Source organism: Galeopterus variegatus, unplaced genomic scaffold, assembly GCF_000696425.1.
Source record: "Galeopterus variegatus unplaced genomic scaffold, G_variegatus-3.0.2 Scaffold68, whole genome shotgun sequence".
NCBI lineage: Eukaryota > Metazoa > Chordata > Mammalia > Dermoptera > Cynocephalidae > Galeopterus > Galeopterus variegatus.
Genome location: NW_007726179.1, coordinates 1,078,059 through 1,094,207, shown reverse-complemented (window position 1 = coordinate 1,094,207; position 16,149 = coordinate 1,078,059). Strand labels below are relative to the sequence as shown.

General features: G+C 40.7%; 1 protein-coding gene across 1 annotated transcript in view; it reads right to left on the bottom strand.

The window, feature by feature from the left end:
- LOC103594396 (receptor-type tyrosine-protein phosphatase kappa) overlaps positions 1 to 16,149 on the bottom strand; it is a gene marked incomplete at its 3' end in the record, with an annotated part of 459,087 nt that overhangs the window by 145,279 nt on the left and 297,659 nt on the right. Inside the window, exon 6 of the mRNA XM_008577608.1 lies at positions 2,668 to 2,842. Coding sequence (XP_008575830.1) covers positions 2,668 to 2,842 — 175 coding nt within the window. The remainder of the gene's footprint in view (positions 1 to 2,667; positions 2,843 to 16,149) is intronic.

Here is a 16,149-nt window from a genome sequence, read left to right as displayed (position 1 = left end):
CCGCCAAGGGTTCAGATCCCACATACAGACCGGCCGCTCACTGGCTGGGTGAGGTGCGGGCGCGACACCGAGGGTTGCGATCCCGTTGCCAGTCCCGGCCCGGTACGGGCGTGACACTGAGGGTTGCGATCCGTTGCCGGTCACGAAAAAAGACAAAAAAAAGGGGGGGGGGCATATATAACTATACAAGAGTATATAAAAAGGATCAAGGAAAAATGGAATTAAAATATAATATGAATCATTCCATGAACTTTTTGAAGCGTCTTTGTAAAGCTATAGATATATAGAACTGTAAGGTATATTCAAAAGCACTCTAGGAGCACTACTAAAACATGACCTCCTTGAGTGGCTGCATATTGTGAATGCACATATGCATTAGTCTGTTTCTGTTGCTTATAGAAAAATACTTGGAACTGGGTGATTTATAAAGAAAACAAAATTTATTGCTTACAGTTTCTGAGGCTGGGAATTCCAAAGTCCATCTGATGGTGGCGACAGTGACCCCGGATTCTCACATTGAAAGATGGTGGAAGCAGAGAGAGAAGAGACAGCAAGAGAGACTGTCCTCTCTCTCCTTTCCAAAGCCCTCAGAACCACACCCCTGACCATCATTTTTAATCCATTCACTACAGCATAGTCCCACAATCCAATCGCCTCTTCACGGCTCTACCCTTCAATCACCAAAACAGGATTTTCCGCCCTCCTAACAGTTACAGTGGGGGCCAAGTTCCTAATATATAAAACTTGGGGGACACAATTCAAGCTTCAGTGTTCTGTGGGGGCATAGTTCAATCCACTACAACATACAACGATGAAGACACAGTGAGCCCAATGACTGTAGAGCACCCTCACATTCCTGTATCCATAGCATGTTAATCACTCTGAAGATTACCCAAGAACACCTTCAGGCTCTCAAAATTAGGCTCAGGTGAGAAAGATGCTGGAACGGGAATCAACAAAGATGAATATACACACATGTACAAACATGTAACAAATTCTCTGCTTGGAAACTGGAGTCAAATACTACCATATTTTCTCATTTTTCAATAAATTGGGGCTGTGATCTCATGAACTTGTAAAGGTGACATGAGCTGACTCTAGAGGCATGAGAGACATTTCCTTGAAAACAGATTCTGATTCAACCTACAAAGATAAACCTTTTTTTAATGAGCTATAGGGTCTCCCAAGACAAACATATACAAGAGTCTAATAGCATTATTTAATAATGTTAATGTGAAAAATCTGTGGCAGAAAGGAATGAACCACAATTAGGAGTCAGAAACATGGGGGTATAGTCTGGCTTAGTTAATTATTAGTTTTTTGTAGTTCAGAGCAAATTATCAAATAGTTTGAATTTCAATTTCCATCTCTCTAAAACTATTCAACGTTAAAGTACTAAAATCAAGCAAATCCTGAAATAATGTATGTAAAAGACATCTGATGCCAAGCATTACAAAATATAACAACTTGAATATGGAAGCATCTCATATTCTCTTTCCGGACCCTGGGCTTTAGCATGTACCTCTGCCTGCTGGCACTTCTGTCTCTTACCCTGCCCAACTTCGACACCCCTCACCTGGGCAACTTTCTCTCAACCTTCAGATCCTACCTCAAAGATGTTTCACTCAAAAATTTCTTCTCTGATACCCTGACAAATCGCAGCCCAATTTTGACATTTTTGTTAGGGCCTCAGTTTATAATTCTTTTCTTTTGTGTCAATATTGACTGATCTTTGATAACCTCCTCAACAGAGCTTTTCCTCTAAATCTTCGCATGGCTGATGTCCTCATTTTTTTTTCAGGTTTCAGCTCAACTGTCACTTCTTAAAGAGGCCTTTTAGATTATCTTAATTAAAATATCAATCTCCATCATTTTGTCTTTATATTTGTTCATAACACATTCCAAGATCTGACACTAAATTTTCAATACTTTGCCTAACATACTTCAGTGTTAAGCTCCATGTGGACAGGGACTTTGTATTTTATTTACAACTGTATCTCTACAACCTAGAACACTGCCTGGAATATAACAGAAACTCAGCAAATTTTGAACAAAATGCAATATATGTTCTGTATTTATACACAGTTTTCCTGAATTTGCTACAGATCGGTACTGATATGTCATAATCCTTTACATTCCTCTAATAACTTCAGTATCCAAGAATAATAATGAGGACCTCTTAGCAGTTCTAGCTTTCTCAGATTCTATAGGGGGCCAGAATTAGTGAACATTTACTACTCGGTTTTGATACTGGTAAAATATAGGGATAGGAGCTTTGACCTTGACCTCATTGCCACAATGCTTGGAAGAACAAAAGTAGTATCTACACAACACACAACTGTTTTAAATAGGAAGAGCTAGACCTAAAGTTAAAATGAAAACTAGATGACGGCAATATGGAAGAAGGTATTTTATACATTTAGCCCTGCTAAAGCATTATAACGTTGATTCCTCCCGATGGAAAACACTTGTTGGAAACTTGATTGACAAACGTTACAACTAGTCTTCATTTTACTGTAAGACATTATCAGAACTTCTACAATGACATGGTTTTTACAGTGACTTTAGATCAAGAACACTGTGGTTTAAAAATCAAAATATCTACAGAGTTGCTTTTCTTCTATTAAAGGCGTGCAATTTCATGAAGTGAAAACAATTTTACTTTACCTCTCACAATAAGTTGAGCAAAATTGGACACACCAGAACCTCGTTCTGACTGAGTTACGCAGCGATACAAATCCTGGTCAGTTTTTGTCACTTCTTGCAATCTAAAGGAAGCAGCAAATCTTCTGTGATTGATGTTCTTAGTCTGAGCGACTGGTATATCTTCTCCATTTCGTCTCTGCAAATAAAAACCAATTTTTTAAAAACAAGTTCTTAACCTTTCCCTAAATCTAAATCATCTTAGCAAGTAATATCTGTGATAAGTTATTCTTGTTGCTAAATTAGGAGGAAAACATCTATGAAGACCCACAAATTTTTACCATTGTCATCTCATCAGAAAAAAGTTGCAATACTGGTATCCTTTTAAAGGATGTAGGGCTGCCACTACAGTAGTAATCTCAGATTTCCATAAAAATGCTATTATACCAGAGTATATGAGTTAACAGGAGAGTTAATAGCTTCATGCAAATGATTCATTTCCCATGTTCTCCCAGAGCATATGTACAAGCTTCTTTTAGCCCTTACATTATACTGCATGTGCTGTAATACATGTGTCCCCACCAAGAGACTGAGACCATGCCTTATGCATCTCTGTAATACAAACAGGTAGCTTGTGCTTGCCACAGAAAGACAATAAAATACAAGTAACTGATGAATAATTCATAGTCAAAACAAAATCGTATTCTTTGCAAATTTCTATCTCTTTGGCATTAATGACAGCCAATTTATATACTTTAAATAAGTAATCAAAAGAGCCTAAATGTTAAAAAGCATAACTGTCAACTTTCAAAATGAAATATTGAAAAACATATTTATGATATCAGGGTATCTCACACAAGACTAATAAGTGTAAACTATAAAGGGAATGACTGAAAAATAGAACTATAATAAAATGTATAAATTCTATATGTTGAAAGACATCATAAATAAAGTGAAAAACAGGATATGAACTGTGATATATTTCTCAAGGAAATAACTCAAAAATAAATAGCCAGGATACATGAAGATCTTCTACAATTCAATAAGAAAAAAAAAATTAACAAGCCAATGGACAACTGGACAGGCTATAAAAAGAGAAAATGCATATGTCTAATAAAAATGATAGGAGATGGTCAACCTAAATTATAAAACTTCGATATGTCAAAGAAAGCACAAATGGAAAAGAAAAGCCACAACATTAAGAGAGAATGAATCATGATCTTCAGCCTCATCTCTTGTTGGAGAAATGATGTGTCCCTGGTATCCTTTAATACTCCTTGAACTATCATTACATATGACTAGATATAAGAAACAAAAATTATTAAACTAGTGGAAGTATAAACTGTTATAGTGATTTTAGAAATTTATGTTACTATCTAGTAAAGTTGAGGACACACAATCTTCAGGACCCAGCAATTCCACTTCTGGGTTTTCACGAATGAACTACACTTGCATATGTGGTCAAGGAGATATCTACAAAAACGCTGAACTCAGCATTGTTTGTAATAGATAAATGTGGGAAAGATTCAAATATATCTGAGCAGTGAACAAGTAAACTGAGTGTTATTCATTCAATAAAATACAAGGTAGCTGTTAAACTAAGCAAACTATGACCAGCAGTGTGCTGGTAAAATATGGAACAATTAGGTTTTCAACCAAAAAATGCTGATTTGTAGCATTTGTCAATTTCTGTGGTGTAAATACTCCCACTACAGCCACTTTCAAATCATCATTGTGATATCATTTGGCTCTCAAAATTCCTGAAAACTTAACAACTTTCTGGTACTCACTGGCTTCAGCATCCCATTCACTAGTACTACATGTATGAATATTTATACCTCAAAAAAAAAAATTCCTTAACAAAAAGAAGACATGAGACAAAAATGTAAAACATTAACTATCACTAAATTACAATGCTGTACATTAATGGCTATTGTATTGTTTTCTATGGTTTTGTATGTTTGAAACATTTTTTTAAAGGCATAAATAATAAAAGGCACAGTATTACTTTAATATTTTTCAAATCCTAAAATCCCGTTTCTTCAATCACCCTTCTCCACACCTGAAATGATATATATGCATACTATATAGTATATATGTGTATGCATATGCATATATACATAACCTAAGGACACCAAATCCAAATAGGATTTTACCATTTATCATTGATTTAGTGTTTCATTAGTTCTTCGCCTCTTACCAACCCATTTCATATTTTTGCACCAAGATCTCCTTCTCATTCTCCTGGACAATAAAGACAAAGAGCAGCTTACACTCAAAAGCCTTGAAATAATCAACCTAAATTCTCTTTCTCTACAAACCACATAAACAACAACAAAAAATCATTACACATGCAAATCTCAGACTGCACGTTTTCAATTAGCGCATGACTTCCATACAATCTTTCCAGATGGAAAACAGACCATGACCCAGCAGTCCTTACTCTTGTGTACACCCTAATCAAGTCTTCCTGTAACTTAAGCATCCTGGTGCGTCTCAACCTGTCGACCTTCTCCCTGCTATTTATATTTCTCAGCTCTGCAAGACTAGCCATTTCCTGCTGCCAGTCCTGCCTTCTAAATTATCCTGCATGTGCACACACCCATCCAAGTCTTTCAACACTGTGCCTGTCAAAACCGTTCTCCTCTTGTGAAGAGATTCTGAGTACCCTTAATGTTCCACTCTTGATAATTATTATTTCATCTTTTCATCTTAATTGGTGTTCCTCTCTGTTGGGAAAATAGAATGGTTTAGTCAGGACCCTCGCCTCGGGTCCAGTTGGGCGTGATCCAGTACATCCTTTGTAAGCAAATCATGTGTGGAGTTAGTGCACATGCACGCCAATGTATCTTTTTAGCTTTGTTGCTATTCTTGTGTTCTTCAGAGTTTTAGTGAAGCAGGCAGGTGGGTGTCTGCCTAGGGTGTCCACCACACCCGGCCATGCTTTCCAATCTACAGCTTCCAAGGACCTGTTTGCTGGTTACCTAGCTCATAGACCTGCATGTAATGGGTCTGGTGACCCAGCCTGGCATGTGAGGGGGCTGGTGACCCAGTCTGTGAATGGGCTTGAGGGGCCTGTGAGCTACAGACCCAGCCCTAGCTCGACAATAAGCCCAGTCGGTGTAGGATTACTGGCACATAAAAAGAGCCCGACAACTGACATAGTTGTGTAGGTTTACAGTTGGCAGTGTCACGAACAGGGTTCCGACAGAGCCAGAGAACTCCAACTGGTGATGCTGGCAGGATTTCAACATTAGCCTAGCCCGAGCACCACAACTGGCATAGTCTATGACAGAATTCTGAGCAGGTACAGGAGCCAAAGCCCATGGAAGGAGGAGGAAATGTGGCTACTTTTAAATATGCTCTGCCCTATGGCCACCTTCCCATTGACCAGGATCTGGTTGCTGCACACTGTATTGCAAGGCAGCATAGACCAGGCGCTATGGCAGAAAACCCTTTGGGAGGGGAAGAAATGTGGCTATCCCTGAGCATGTGGTACCTGGTGGCCACTTTTCTGCTGACCGGAGCCTGGCTGCCGCTCACTACGCTGCAAACTGATCAAGATTTGTAGCAGAAAGCAGAGTTGTTGAAAGCATGGATAAATGTCCTGGAGGACTACATGCAGTGACTGACCACTCTTGCCTATCATGCCAGGGAAGACAACTAACCCAGTGGTGAGTTGGGGGAAACCATGCATCTCCAGGCATGACCTGCTGTGCATGAGAAATTGAGACAGTAAAGCAGCAGAAACAAGGAGAGACCCTGGCTGCTACAGCTATGGGAACTGGGGGTGGATGGTGTAACTTGCTTTGGAGATGCTGTAGTAAATGCATGTTGCATTTGTCTGAAGGCAAAAGGCTCAGAGGGTGCCACTTAAACCCAATTGCCAGCCAGGTGCAGTATAAACCTCAGAAAAGAGTGCCACATGCAGATGGGCAGATGACTCGAGGATGGGTGCCCCTGCAGAACTTCAAGTATGTTTTCACCTGGTGAAAAGGTGGAAAAAGTTAGTCTCCATTACTACACACCTGTCTTGGTGGCAGCGGTTACAGGAGAGCTGCAGATATGCACAGGGGCAAGGCAGCCACTCCTTGATGGACTGGGCAAATGCAGCTGAACTGCCTGAGACTGAGTGACTAGCCGGTGTAAGCTGAGCTGACTGAAGTAATTCAAAAGCCAGAATGTAAAAGGGAAGCACAGCATAAAGATTTGGAAAATTTGCAGCCTGGCCATGTGGTAGAGAAGCAGAAAGCAGGAGAAAAACGCAAGGGTGAAGCAGATAAACTGTTTGCTAAAGAGATTATCTTGGCAGTGAGGCAGCCAGATGCTAAAAAACAGAACAATGGAGAAAATGCCCTAAAGGCATCTGAGAAGTCTAGATGGGTACCCCACCCATCACAGACCCTGAGGCCTAGGAGAACTGAGTTGTCCTGGAGGACAGACCTGGGGCACAGCTACCCTCAGCAAACTGCTCTTTGCATCCCAGCCCCTCTGGCTGGAGCAAATGTGCCTCAGCACCTCAGAAGAGCAAAAGCTAAAAACCTTGGTGGCGTTTACATTGTGTTAAGTTTGCAGGCCAGCAGTATGTGAGAGCAGTGGAGGTGTGGCAGCCTCCACCTAGATTTCGGAAGATGTAAAGAAATGCTGGGGGACACAGGCGGAGACCTGCTGCAGGGGTGGAGCTGCTACAGAGGTCATCTATGAAGCAATGTAGAGCAGAAAACTGGGGTCAAAGCCCCCACTGAGGAAATGTCTAGTGGAGTCAGGATGGTGGGGCTGCTGGTATCACGCACTGCCAGCCTGGAAAAGCCACAGGCACCAGGGCAGCTCAGTGGTGGAGCTGCAGGAGTGAGGTTGCCCAATGCTTTAGGGGTCCAGGTGCCCCAGTGTGCTTAACGTTTGCCCTGTTTGGGTTTCAGATTTGTTTGGGGACCGTTTTCCCTTTCTATTCCTTCCTTCTGGAATGGAAATGTGAACCCAATGTCTGTTCCACTGTATCTTGGAAGTAGATATACTTGTTTTTGACTCTTTACAGGTTCATGGCTGTAAGGAGCTTTGCTTTTGGTCTCAGAGGAGACTTTGGACTTTTGAATTGGTGCTGCAACAAGCTAAGACTTTTGGGACTGGGATGGAATGTGTAATATGTAAATGTAAGGGTCGTCTATCCTTGCTAAGGGAATGTCGTGGAAGATTCTGAATGTGTAGATTGTACAGTGAGGGACCTAAAGGGGTGAATTGTTGGGAAAATGGAATGGTTTGGTCAGAACCCTTGCCTCAGGTCCAGTTGGGTGTAGTTCAGCACATCCTCTGTAAGCTCTCTCTCGCTCTCTCTCTCTCGCTCTCTCTCTCTCTCGCTCTCTCTGTGTGTGTGTGTGTGTGTGTGTGTGTGTGTGTGTAGTTAGTGCACATGCACGCCAATGCATCTTTTTAGTTTTGTTGCTGTTCTTGTGTTCTTCAGAGAGAGTTTTAGTGAAGCAGGCAGGCAGACGTCTGCCTCGGGTGTCCATCACACCCGGCCATGCTTTCCAACCTACAGCTTCCAAGGACCTGTTTGCTGGTTACCTAGCTCATGAACCTGCATGTGAGGGGTCTGGGGACCCAGCCTGGCATGTGAAGGGTTTGTGACCCAGGTTGTGAATGGGCTTGAGGGGTCTGGGAGCTACAGACCCAGCCCTAGCTCGACAATTGGCCCAGTTGGTGCAGGATTACCAGCAGGAAAAAGAGCCCAACAACTAGCATAGTTGTGTAGCTTTACAATTGGCGGTGTCACAAACAGGATTCCGACAGAGCCAAAGAGCTCCACTCTCACAATACCACTTTCTCAAAATAGGGCATATTTCCTCCTAGTACCCTGTACCTTCTTAGCTCCTAACCTTAGTTCCTAATCTGGTAGCTATCCCTGGTTAGGAAGCAGCGATAGCTACCATTACCCTGGTTCCTAACTTTTGCAGACCACTCTCCCTGTTTCTCTGGAAACTTCTGGATTTCCCAACACGTATAAATATTATTCCCATCACGGGGAATACCCACAAACTAAATTATCATCCCTACAACAGTCCTGTGAATATTCCCAGTGATTCCCAAACTCAGCCTGGCATCAGTGATGCCCAACATCCTCCTTTACTATTCTATTGTATTGGTCTGTTCCTGTTGCTTATAACAAATGACCTGAAAATAGGTAATTTACAGTGAGGGCTTTCTTCCTGGTGGAGTGACTCTACAGCACATCAGGGTATCAGATGGTGAGAGTGAGTTGTACAAGACAGAGCCAACCTCCTTACTTGCTGTCCGTTATAAAGCCATAAGAACCATGCCCCTTATTCCATGAACATATCAATCCATTCACAAGGTCACAGCCTTTGAAATACCATAATCAGATTTCCCACCCTCTTAGCACTGTTACAATGGGGGTCGAGTTTCAAATACTTGATTTTTGGGAAACACATTTAACCCATAACTACTTATAACATCCAAGTTTCTGTGCGATGATAGTTTCCTCTTGAATCCCGACTGCCCATGTGATTCTATCTCACACTCCTTCAATCCTCCACATTGTCAGTGAGACCTCACTCTCTGACCCTTTACTTTATAACCAGCCTTTTCAAAGAAGCTTTCACTAGCAAGGAAGAGTTCTGGATTCTTTTAATTTTCTATTGCTTATGCATTGCCAATATTGAATATGCACTATTTCTTTGCAACTATTCTAAAACTACTGACTTTTGCTAAAAGCAGTCATTTGCTCTTATGAAAAATCTAAATTATCCAAAAAAGGATAATAGCACCTCTTGGACATTCCTACCTGATTTCCACAGTGATTCAAATTGTCGTGCCTGGCTCTTTCTCTCTGCCTCAACTTCACATTCCATCCGTTTAAACAGTCTTGTCTTTCTACTCCTGCTGGCAGTGTCATGGATACTACCTCAAAACTCCAAAGATTATTTTAAAAACTCATTAATTGGATTTTCTATGTAAAACTCTTCTACTGTAATATATTCTATATATGTCCTTTTATCTCTTTATATGCTGAAATCATTCTGAAGGAAGGGTTTCATGCCTGATTTAAGCATATATAACTTTTGTTTCATGACATCTAATATATATTATCTTTATTGAGTGCTCAAGTACTTTGTTAAAATGAATTAAACTCACTGAACACTTTAAAGAATTATGTAAATAACCTTAGGCTTTTATAAATTATTATAACAAAATATATGATAATCATGGTCGAGCTAGGGCTGGATCTAGAACTCACAGACTCCTCAAGCCCATTCCAGACTGGGTCACAAACTCTTCACACACCAGGCTGGGTCACCAGACCCCTCACATGCAGGTCTGTGAGCTAGGTAACCGGCAAACAGGTCCTTGGAAGCCAGAGGTTGGAGAACATGGCCATGTGAGGCACAGACGCCCGAGGCAGATTCCAGCCAAAACCATGGCTGTGCATGCGCGCTAACTCCACGCACACACAACTTGCTTACAAAGAATGCTGCACCACCACCAACCTGACCTAAGGTGAGGAGCCTGACTAAACTATTCTATTTTCCCAACAATCCACCCCTTCAGGGTCCCTCACCTTACAATCTACACGTTTTGAATCTTCTGCGACATTCCTTTAGCGAGGATAGATGACCCTTACATTTACATATTACACATTCCATCCCAGTCCCAAAAGTCTTAGCTTGTTGCAGCACCAATTCAAAAGTCCAAAGTCTCCTCTGAGACCAAAACCAAAATTCCTTCCAGCTGTGAACCTGTAAAAACAAAACCAAATTTACCTATTGCCTAGATACAATGGTGGAACACATATTGGGTACACATTCCCATTCCAAAAGGGAGGAATAGGCCAAAAGAAAGGAGAAACAGGTCCCAAACAAGTCCGAAACCAAGCAGGGTAGACATTAAGTCTTTTATTTTTTTTTTCCTTTTTGTCTTTTTTTCGTGTCCGGCAACGGACCGCAACCCTCAGTGTCGCGCCCGTACCGGACCGGGACCGGCAACGGGATCGCAACCCTCGGTGTCACGCCCGCACCTCGCTCAGCCAGTGAGCGGGAACCGGTCTCTTTGTGGGATCCGAACCCTCGGCGGGAGCGCCGCCACACTCCCAAGCGGCGCACTGTAGCAGTGCGCCACCGGGCCGGCCCTAGACATTAAGTCTTAAAGCTCCAAAATAATCTCCTTTGACTCCAAGTCCTGTATCCTGGGCACAATTTGGCATCTGGGCCCCCAAAGCCTCAGGCAGCCTCAATCCCACATCTGTGCCAGGCACAGCCTGGTGGGCAGCGCTGGTGCCTGCTGCTTTTCCAGGCCTGCATTGCACAGTGCCAGTGGCCCTGTAGTTCTGGGGTCCTGGCAGCAGACCTGCTGCCTTGGCTCTACTAGACATTTCCCTGGTGGGGGCTCTCTTTGGGGGCTCCGACCCCACTATTCTGTTCCACATTGCTCTAGTAGATGGCCTCTGCAGTGGCTCCGCCCCTGCAGCAGGTCTCTGCGTGGGTCCCCAGGCTTTTCCATACATCCTCTGGAATTTGAGTGGGGGCTGCCACATCTCCACTGCTCTCACATCCTACTGACTACGCCAATTGTCAAGCTAAGGCTGGGTCTGGAACTCACAGACCCCTCAAGCCCATTCCAGACTGGGTCACAATCCCTTCAACTGCCAGGCTGGGTCTCCAGACCCTTCACACACCAGGCTGGGTCACCAGACTTCTCACAAACAGGTCTACAAGCTAGGTAACTGGCAAACAGGTCCTTGGAAGCCATAGGTTGGAGAGCATGGCCGCGCAAGGTGAGGATGCCCGAGGCAGACACCAGCCAAACCCGTGGTGCCGCGCATGTGCACTAATTCCACCCACACACAACTTGCTTACAAAGAATGCTGCACCACCCCCAACCTGACCTAAGGTGAGGAGCCTGACTATTCTATTTTCCCAACAATCATTCATTCAAATTAATACAAAAAAGATACATAAATACTGCAAATAAGCAAATAATCCATTTGATAACTTTGATGGTATTTTGATGTGTCGACTTGGCTATGCAACAGTCCCCAGTTATTCAATTGAACACTAAGTGGGTGTCCTTGTGATGCTAGTTTGTGGATGGGATTAAAATCCATAATCAAGTAAATGAAATTATCATAGATAATTGGGTGGGCTTGATTCAATCAGTTGCAAGGCCTTAAGACCAGTAGTGAGGCTTCACTGAAGAAGAAAAAATTCCCCCCACGAATAGCAGTGTCAGTCTGTACCTGAATGCTCTAGCCTGCCCTTCCAAGGCCTTGCCCTGCAGATTCCAGTCTTGCCTAGATAGCCCCTACAATCAATAAACCAATTGCCTTCAATAAATCTCAGTGATGTGCTGCAGGATATTTTGGTAAACAATAGACACATGTACTATGGTTGTCCCATAAGATTATAATGGGGCTGAGAAATCCGTATTGCTAGTGAGATCACAATGTCTTACTGCAATTACTTTTTTTTTTTTGTAAATTTAGTGTAGCATAAGTGTACAGTGTTTAAAAAGTCTATAGTAGAATATGATAATGTCCTAGTCCTTCACATTCACTCGACAGTCACTGAATTACCCAGAGCTACTTGCAGTCCTGAAAGCTCCATTCATGATAAGTGCCCTATACAGATGAACTATTATACAGTATTTTAGTATATCTTTTCTATGTTTAAATATGTTTAGATATACAGTTACTATTGTGTTAGAATTATCTTTAGTATTTAGTATAGTAACATGATGAATAGGTTTGCAGCCTAGGAACAATAGGTTATACCATATAGTTTAGCTGTGTAGTAGCCAATACCATCTAGGTTCATGTAAATACACTCTAGGATGTTCACACAACAGTAATATCACCGAAAACACATGTCTCAGAATCCCTGTAGTTAAGTGACATAACTGCATATTATATACGTACACACATATATCATATATAAAATCCTACCATATATAATCACTCACACACACACACACACACACACACACACACACTTCCAACTGATTCTGCTTTACTTGCTTGAACCTTGTCTGATGGAGATAATTTTAGTACCAGAAGTAGTTCTAGAGGAACAGATTAAGGATGAGCTTTCTGATTTGACTCTCGGTTTTCCGGAATTCAACTTTAACCTGATTAGATATAAAGTCACCTATAACTCTCTTCTCAGTGGTAAATAAGACATTGAATGATGAAGCAATAGAGAAATGCAAAATATTACCATTAGATATACTCCTCTGGGCCGAGCCCGTGGCACACTCGGGAGAGTGCGGTGCTGGGAGTGCAGCAGCGCTCCCGCCGCGGGTTCGGATCCTATACAGGGATGACCGGTGCGCTCACAGCGCTCACTGGTTGAGCGTGGTGCGGCCGGTCTCAAAAAGGACAAAAAAAAAAAAAGATATACTCCTCACCAAATACCTATATAAGGCCAAGTTCTGGGTGACCACATATGTCTACCTTAGAACATTTTAGTCAGACTAAGGAATATGAGTATAATCGGTTTGGCTGTTTGCTTTGGACTGCATTGGAGAAAGTGGGCAGTGTAAACCGTATGAGCTTACAATTGCAAAACCCTCCAATTCAGAGTAAAATAGAAGTTGAGTAAAGCAAGGAGACCAGTGCCATTAAACTAGTAGATCTGGAGAATTCTGGGAAATTAATGGTAGTAGCACAGTTTTTTAATCTTTCTGAATCTACCACATAAAAACAGAAAGAATAACAAGAAAGAGTAAGGAAAGAAAAGGCCCAGACAAAAGTGAGGGTGAAAACTAAGTCCGGAAATCCCAGAAAGCAAGCGACCATATTTTTTTAAATAACTTGAAGCAACAGAAGAAAGAAATCTGTGAAATCAGGCAAGTTTTTCTGAATTCCAACTCATTATAAAATTTCAAGTAAATCATTTCATGTTAAAATTATGAAAGTTATTATAAGATTAAAAGAAAATAAGGAGCAGAGTCAATGATCCCTAGAATCAATGAAAGTCAGAAAAATATGCCCACAAAACAGATCAAAAGTACCTAAGCAAATGATTCATGAGATGGAAGAAAAATATAAATTTGATTAATAAATATCAGAAATAAGAGAACAGAACTCAGGAAAAATTGAAAATTAAAACAATCACTTTAAAAATTATGATTAACTAGAGTAAACTCAAAAGATGATTCCTTAAGCAAAACAGAATGTGGAAAAAGAAAAAAAATTAATTTTAAAATAAGGAGAATAAAAAGCATTTGAGAGAAAGTGACAATAATGATGATATGCAAAGATCAAACACAAAGATCATAGGAATCCCTCTAAAGAAGGAAGGAAACAGAAAAAACACTAAAAATTATAATTTAAAAACTTCTAGCATAGTACTGGCATAAAAATAGCCACACAGACCAATGGAACAAAATAGAGAACCCGGAAATCAACCCAGACACTTACACCCAACTGATCTTCAACAAAGGCACCAAGAACATACACTGGGGAAAGGGCTGCCTCTTCAGCAAATGTTGCTAGGAAAACTGGACACCCATGTGCAGAAGAATAGAACTAGACCTGTACCTCTCACCATATACCACAATCAACTAAAATGTATTAAAAACGTAAATATAAGACCTGAAACTATAAAGCTCCTAGAAAAAATATAGGGAGAACACTTCAGGATGTAGGACTGGGCAAGGACTTTATAAATAAGACCTCAAAAGCACAGGCAACAAAAGAAAAAAATAAACAAATGTGATAATATTAAACTAAAAAGCTTCTATACAACAAAGGAAACAATCCGAGGGAAAAGACAACCCACAGAATGAGAGAAATATTTGCAAACTATACATCCGACAGGGGATTAATATCCAGAACACACAAGGAACTCAAACAACCTCACTGTAAAAAACCTGGTTAAAAAAAAATGGGCAGGGCCGAGCCTGTGGCGCACTCGGGAGAGTGCAGTGCTGGGAGTGCAGCAACGCTCCCGCCGCGGGTTTGGATCCTATATAGGAATGGCCGGTGCACTCACTGGCTGAGCACGGTGTGGGCGACACCACACCAAGGGTTGCAATCCCCTTACCAGTCACAAAAAAGACAATCAATCAATCAATCAATCAATAAATAAATGGGCAAAGGAGCTGAATAGGCATTTCTCAAAAGAAGACACACCAAGCCAACAGGTACATGAAAACATATTGAACATCACTAATCATCAGGGAAATGCAAATCAAAACCACACTGAGATATCATCTTACCCCAGTTAGACTGGCTATTATCAAAAAAAAGAAAAAAAGAACCACAAATGATGGCAAGGATGTGGAGAAAAGGGAATATTTCTACACTGTTGGTGGGACTGTAAATTAGTGCAGCCATTATGGAAAACAACATGGAAGTTTCTCAAACTACAGATAACAACTATCCTGATTTGATCACCATACATTGCACACAGGTACTGATATTCAACTCTGTACCCCACAAATATGTACACTCAATTGTGTTTCAATAAAAAAATTAAATTTTTTTTAAAAACTTCTAAAATTAAAAAAAAGTTTATAAACTATTAAATGAAAGAACATAGCATATACCTGACAATAACAATCCAGAATCATCCACAGTGATATATATTGATAAAATTAGAGACTTTAAATAAATAGAAAACAAATCCTTTGGGTATCTGGAGAACATGTTTTATAAGGAAAAGAAAACCATTAGACTTTGTCAGCAAGTCTTTATGCCAGAAGAAAATGAAGTAACATATTTAGGTTACTCAAGGAAGGAAAATGTGAACAGAAGTTTCTATATCCTGCAAAATTGACTACAGAATCAAGGGCACAGATATACTATTATCAAAATCTAAGAACTCAGGGAATATTATTCCTATGAGCAGTTCCTGAGAAATAGTTTCTAGCATGAAAAATGAGTTTTAGACATCCAAAATTATGAGGAAGATATGACATATGGACTAATTATTGAATATTAAAAACACAGTTACATTTAAAACTAAGACTAAATAAGGGCTAAGCAGGAGAGAGAATATTATGTATTCAATAGCCATATGCTGACAATGGAGCTATGGTTCAAGTACTTAAAATAGCATGATATAAAACAAATTAGTTATTACAAGATATTCTAAATCTATCTTCCCCTATGACATTGGCAAACAAGAATATCAAAGTGGAAAAAAGAACACCTAACTGAAAAGCTAAAATAGAGAAAACATTAATTGTAATCTTTAGGCTTAAATGTGAAATATCTCTATGAACTCATTAGGTATTTTATCTTTAAATATATGTGCATATATTTCTTGGCTCTATTAGCAATAAATGTATCTTTCAAGACCCACATCAAGGTCTTGAAACACAATTTCTCACTAAAACAAACAAATCAATACACCATGTGTTGGGCCTTAAAGACTAACGCCACCTTAAGTGACATTACAAGTGGCACCATTATGGGCCCACAAGGGCATATTAATGTGGCAGCCTAAGACAGCGCTGGGAGGAAGTAGGGTGGGAGTGTTTGCAGGAACCTTG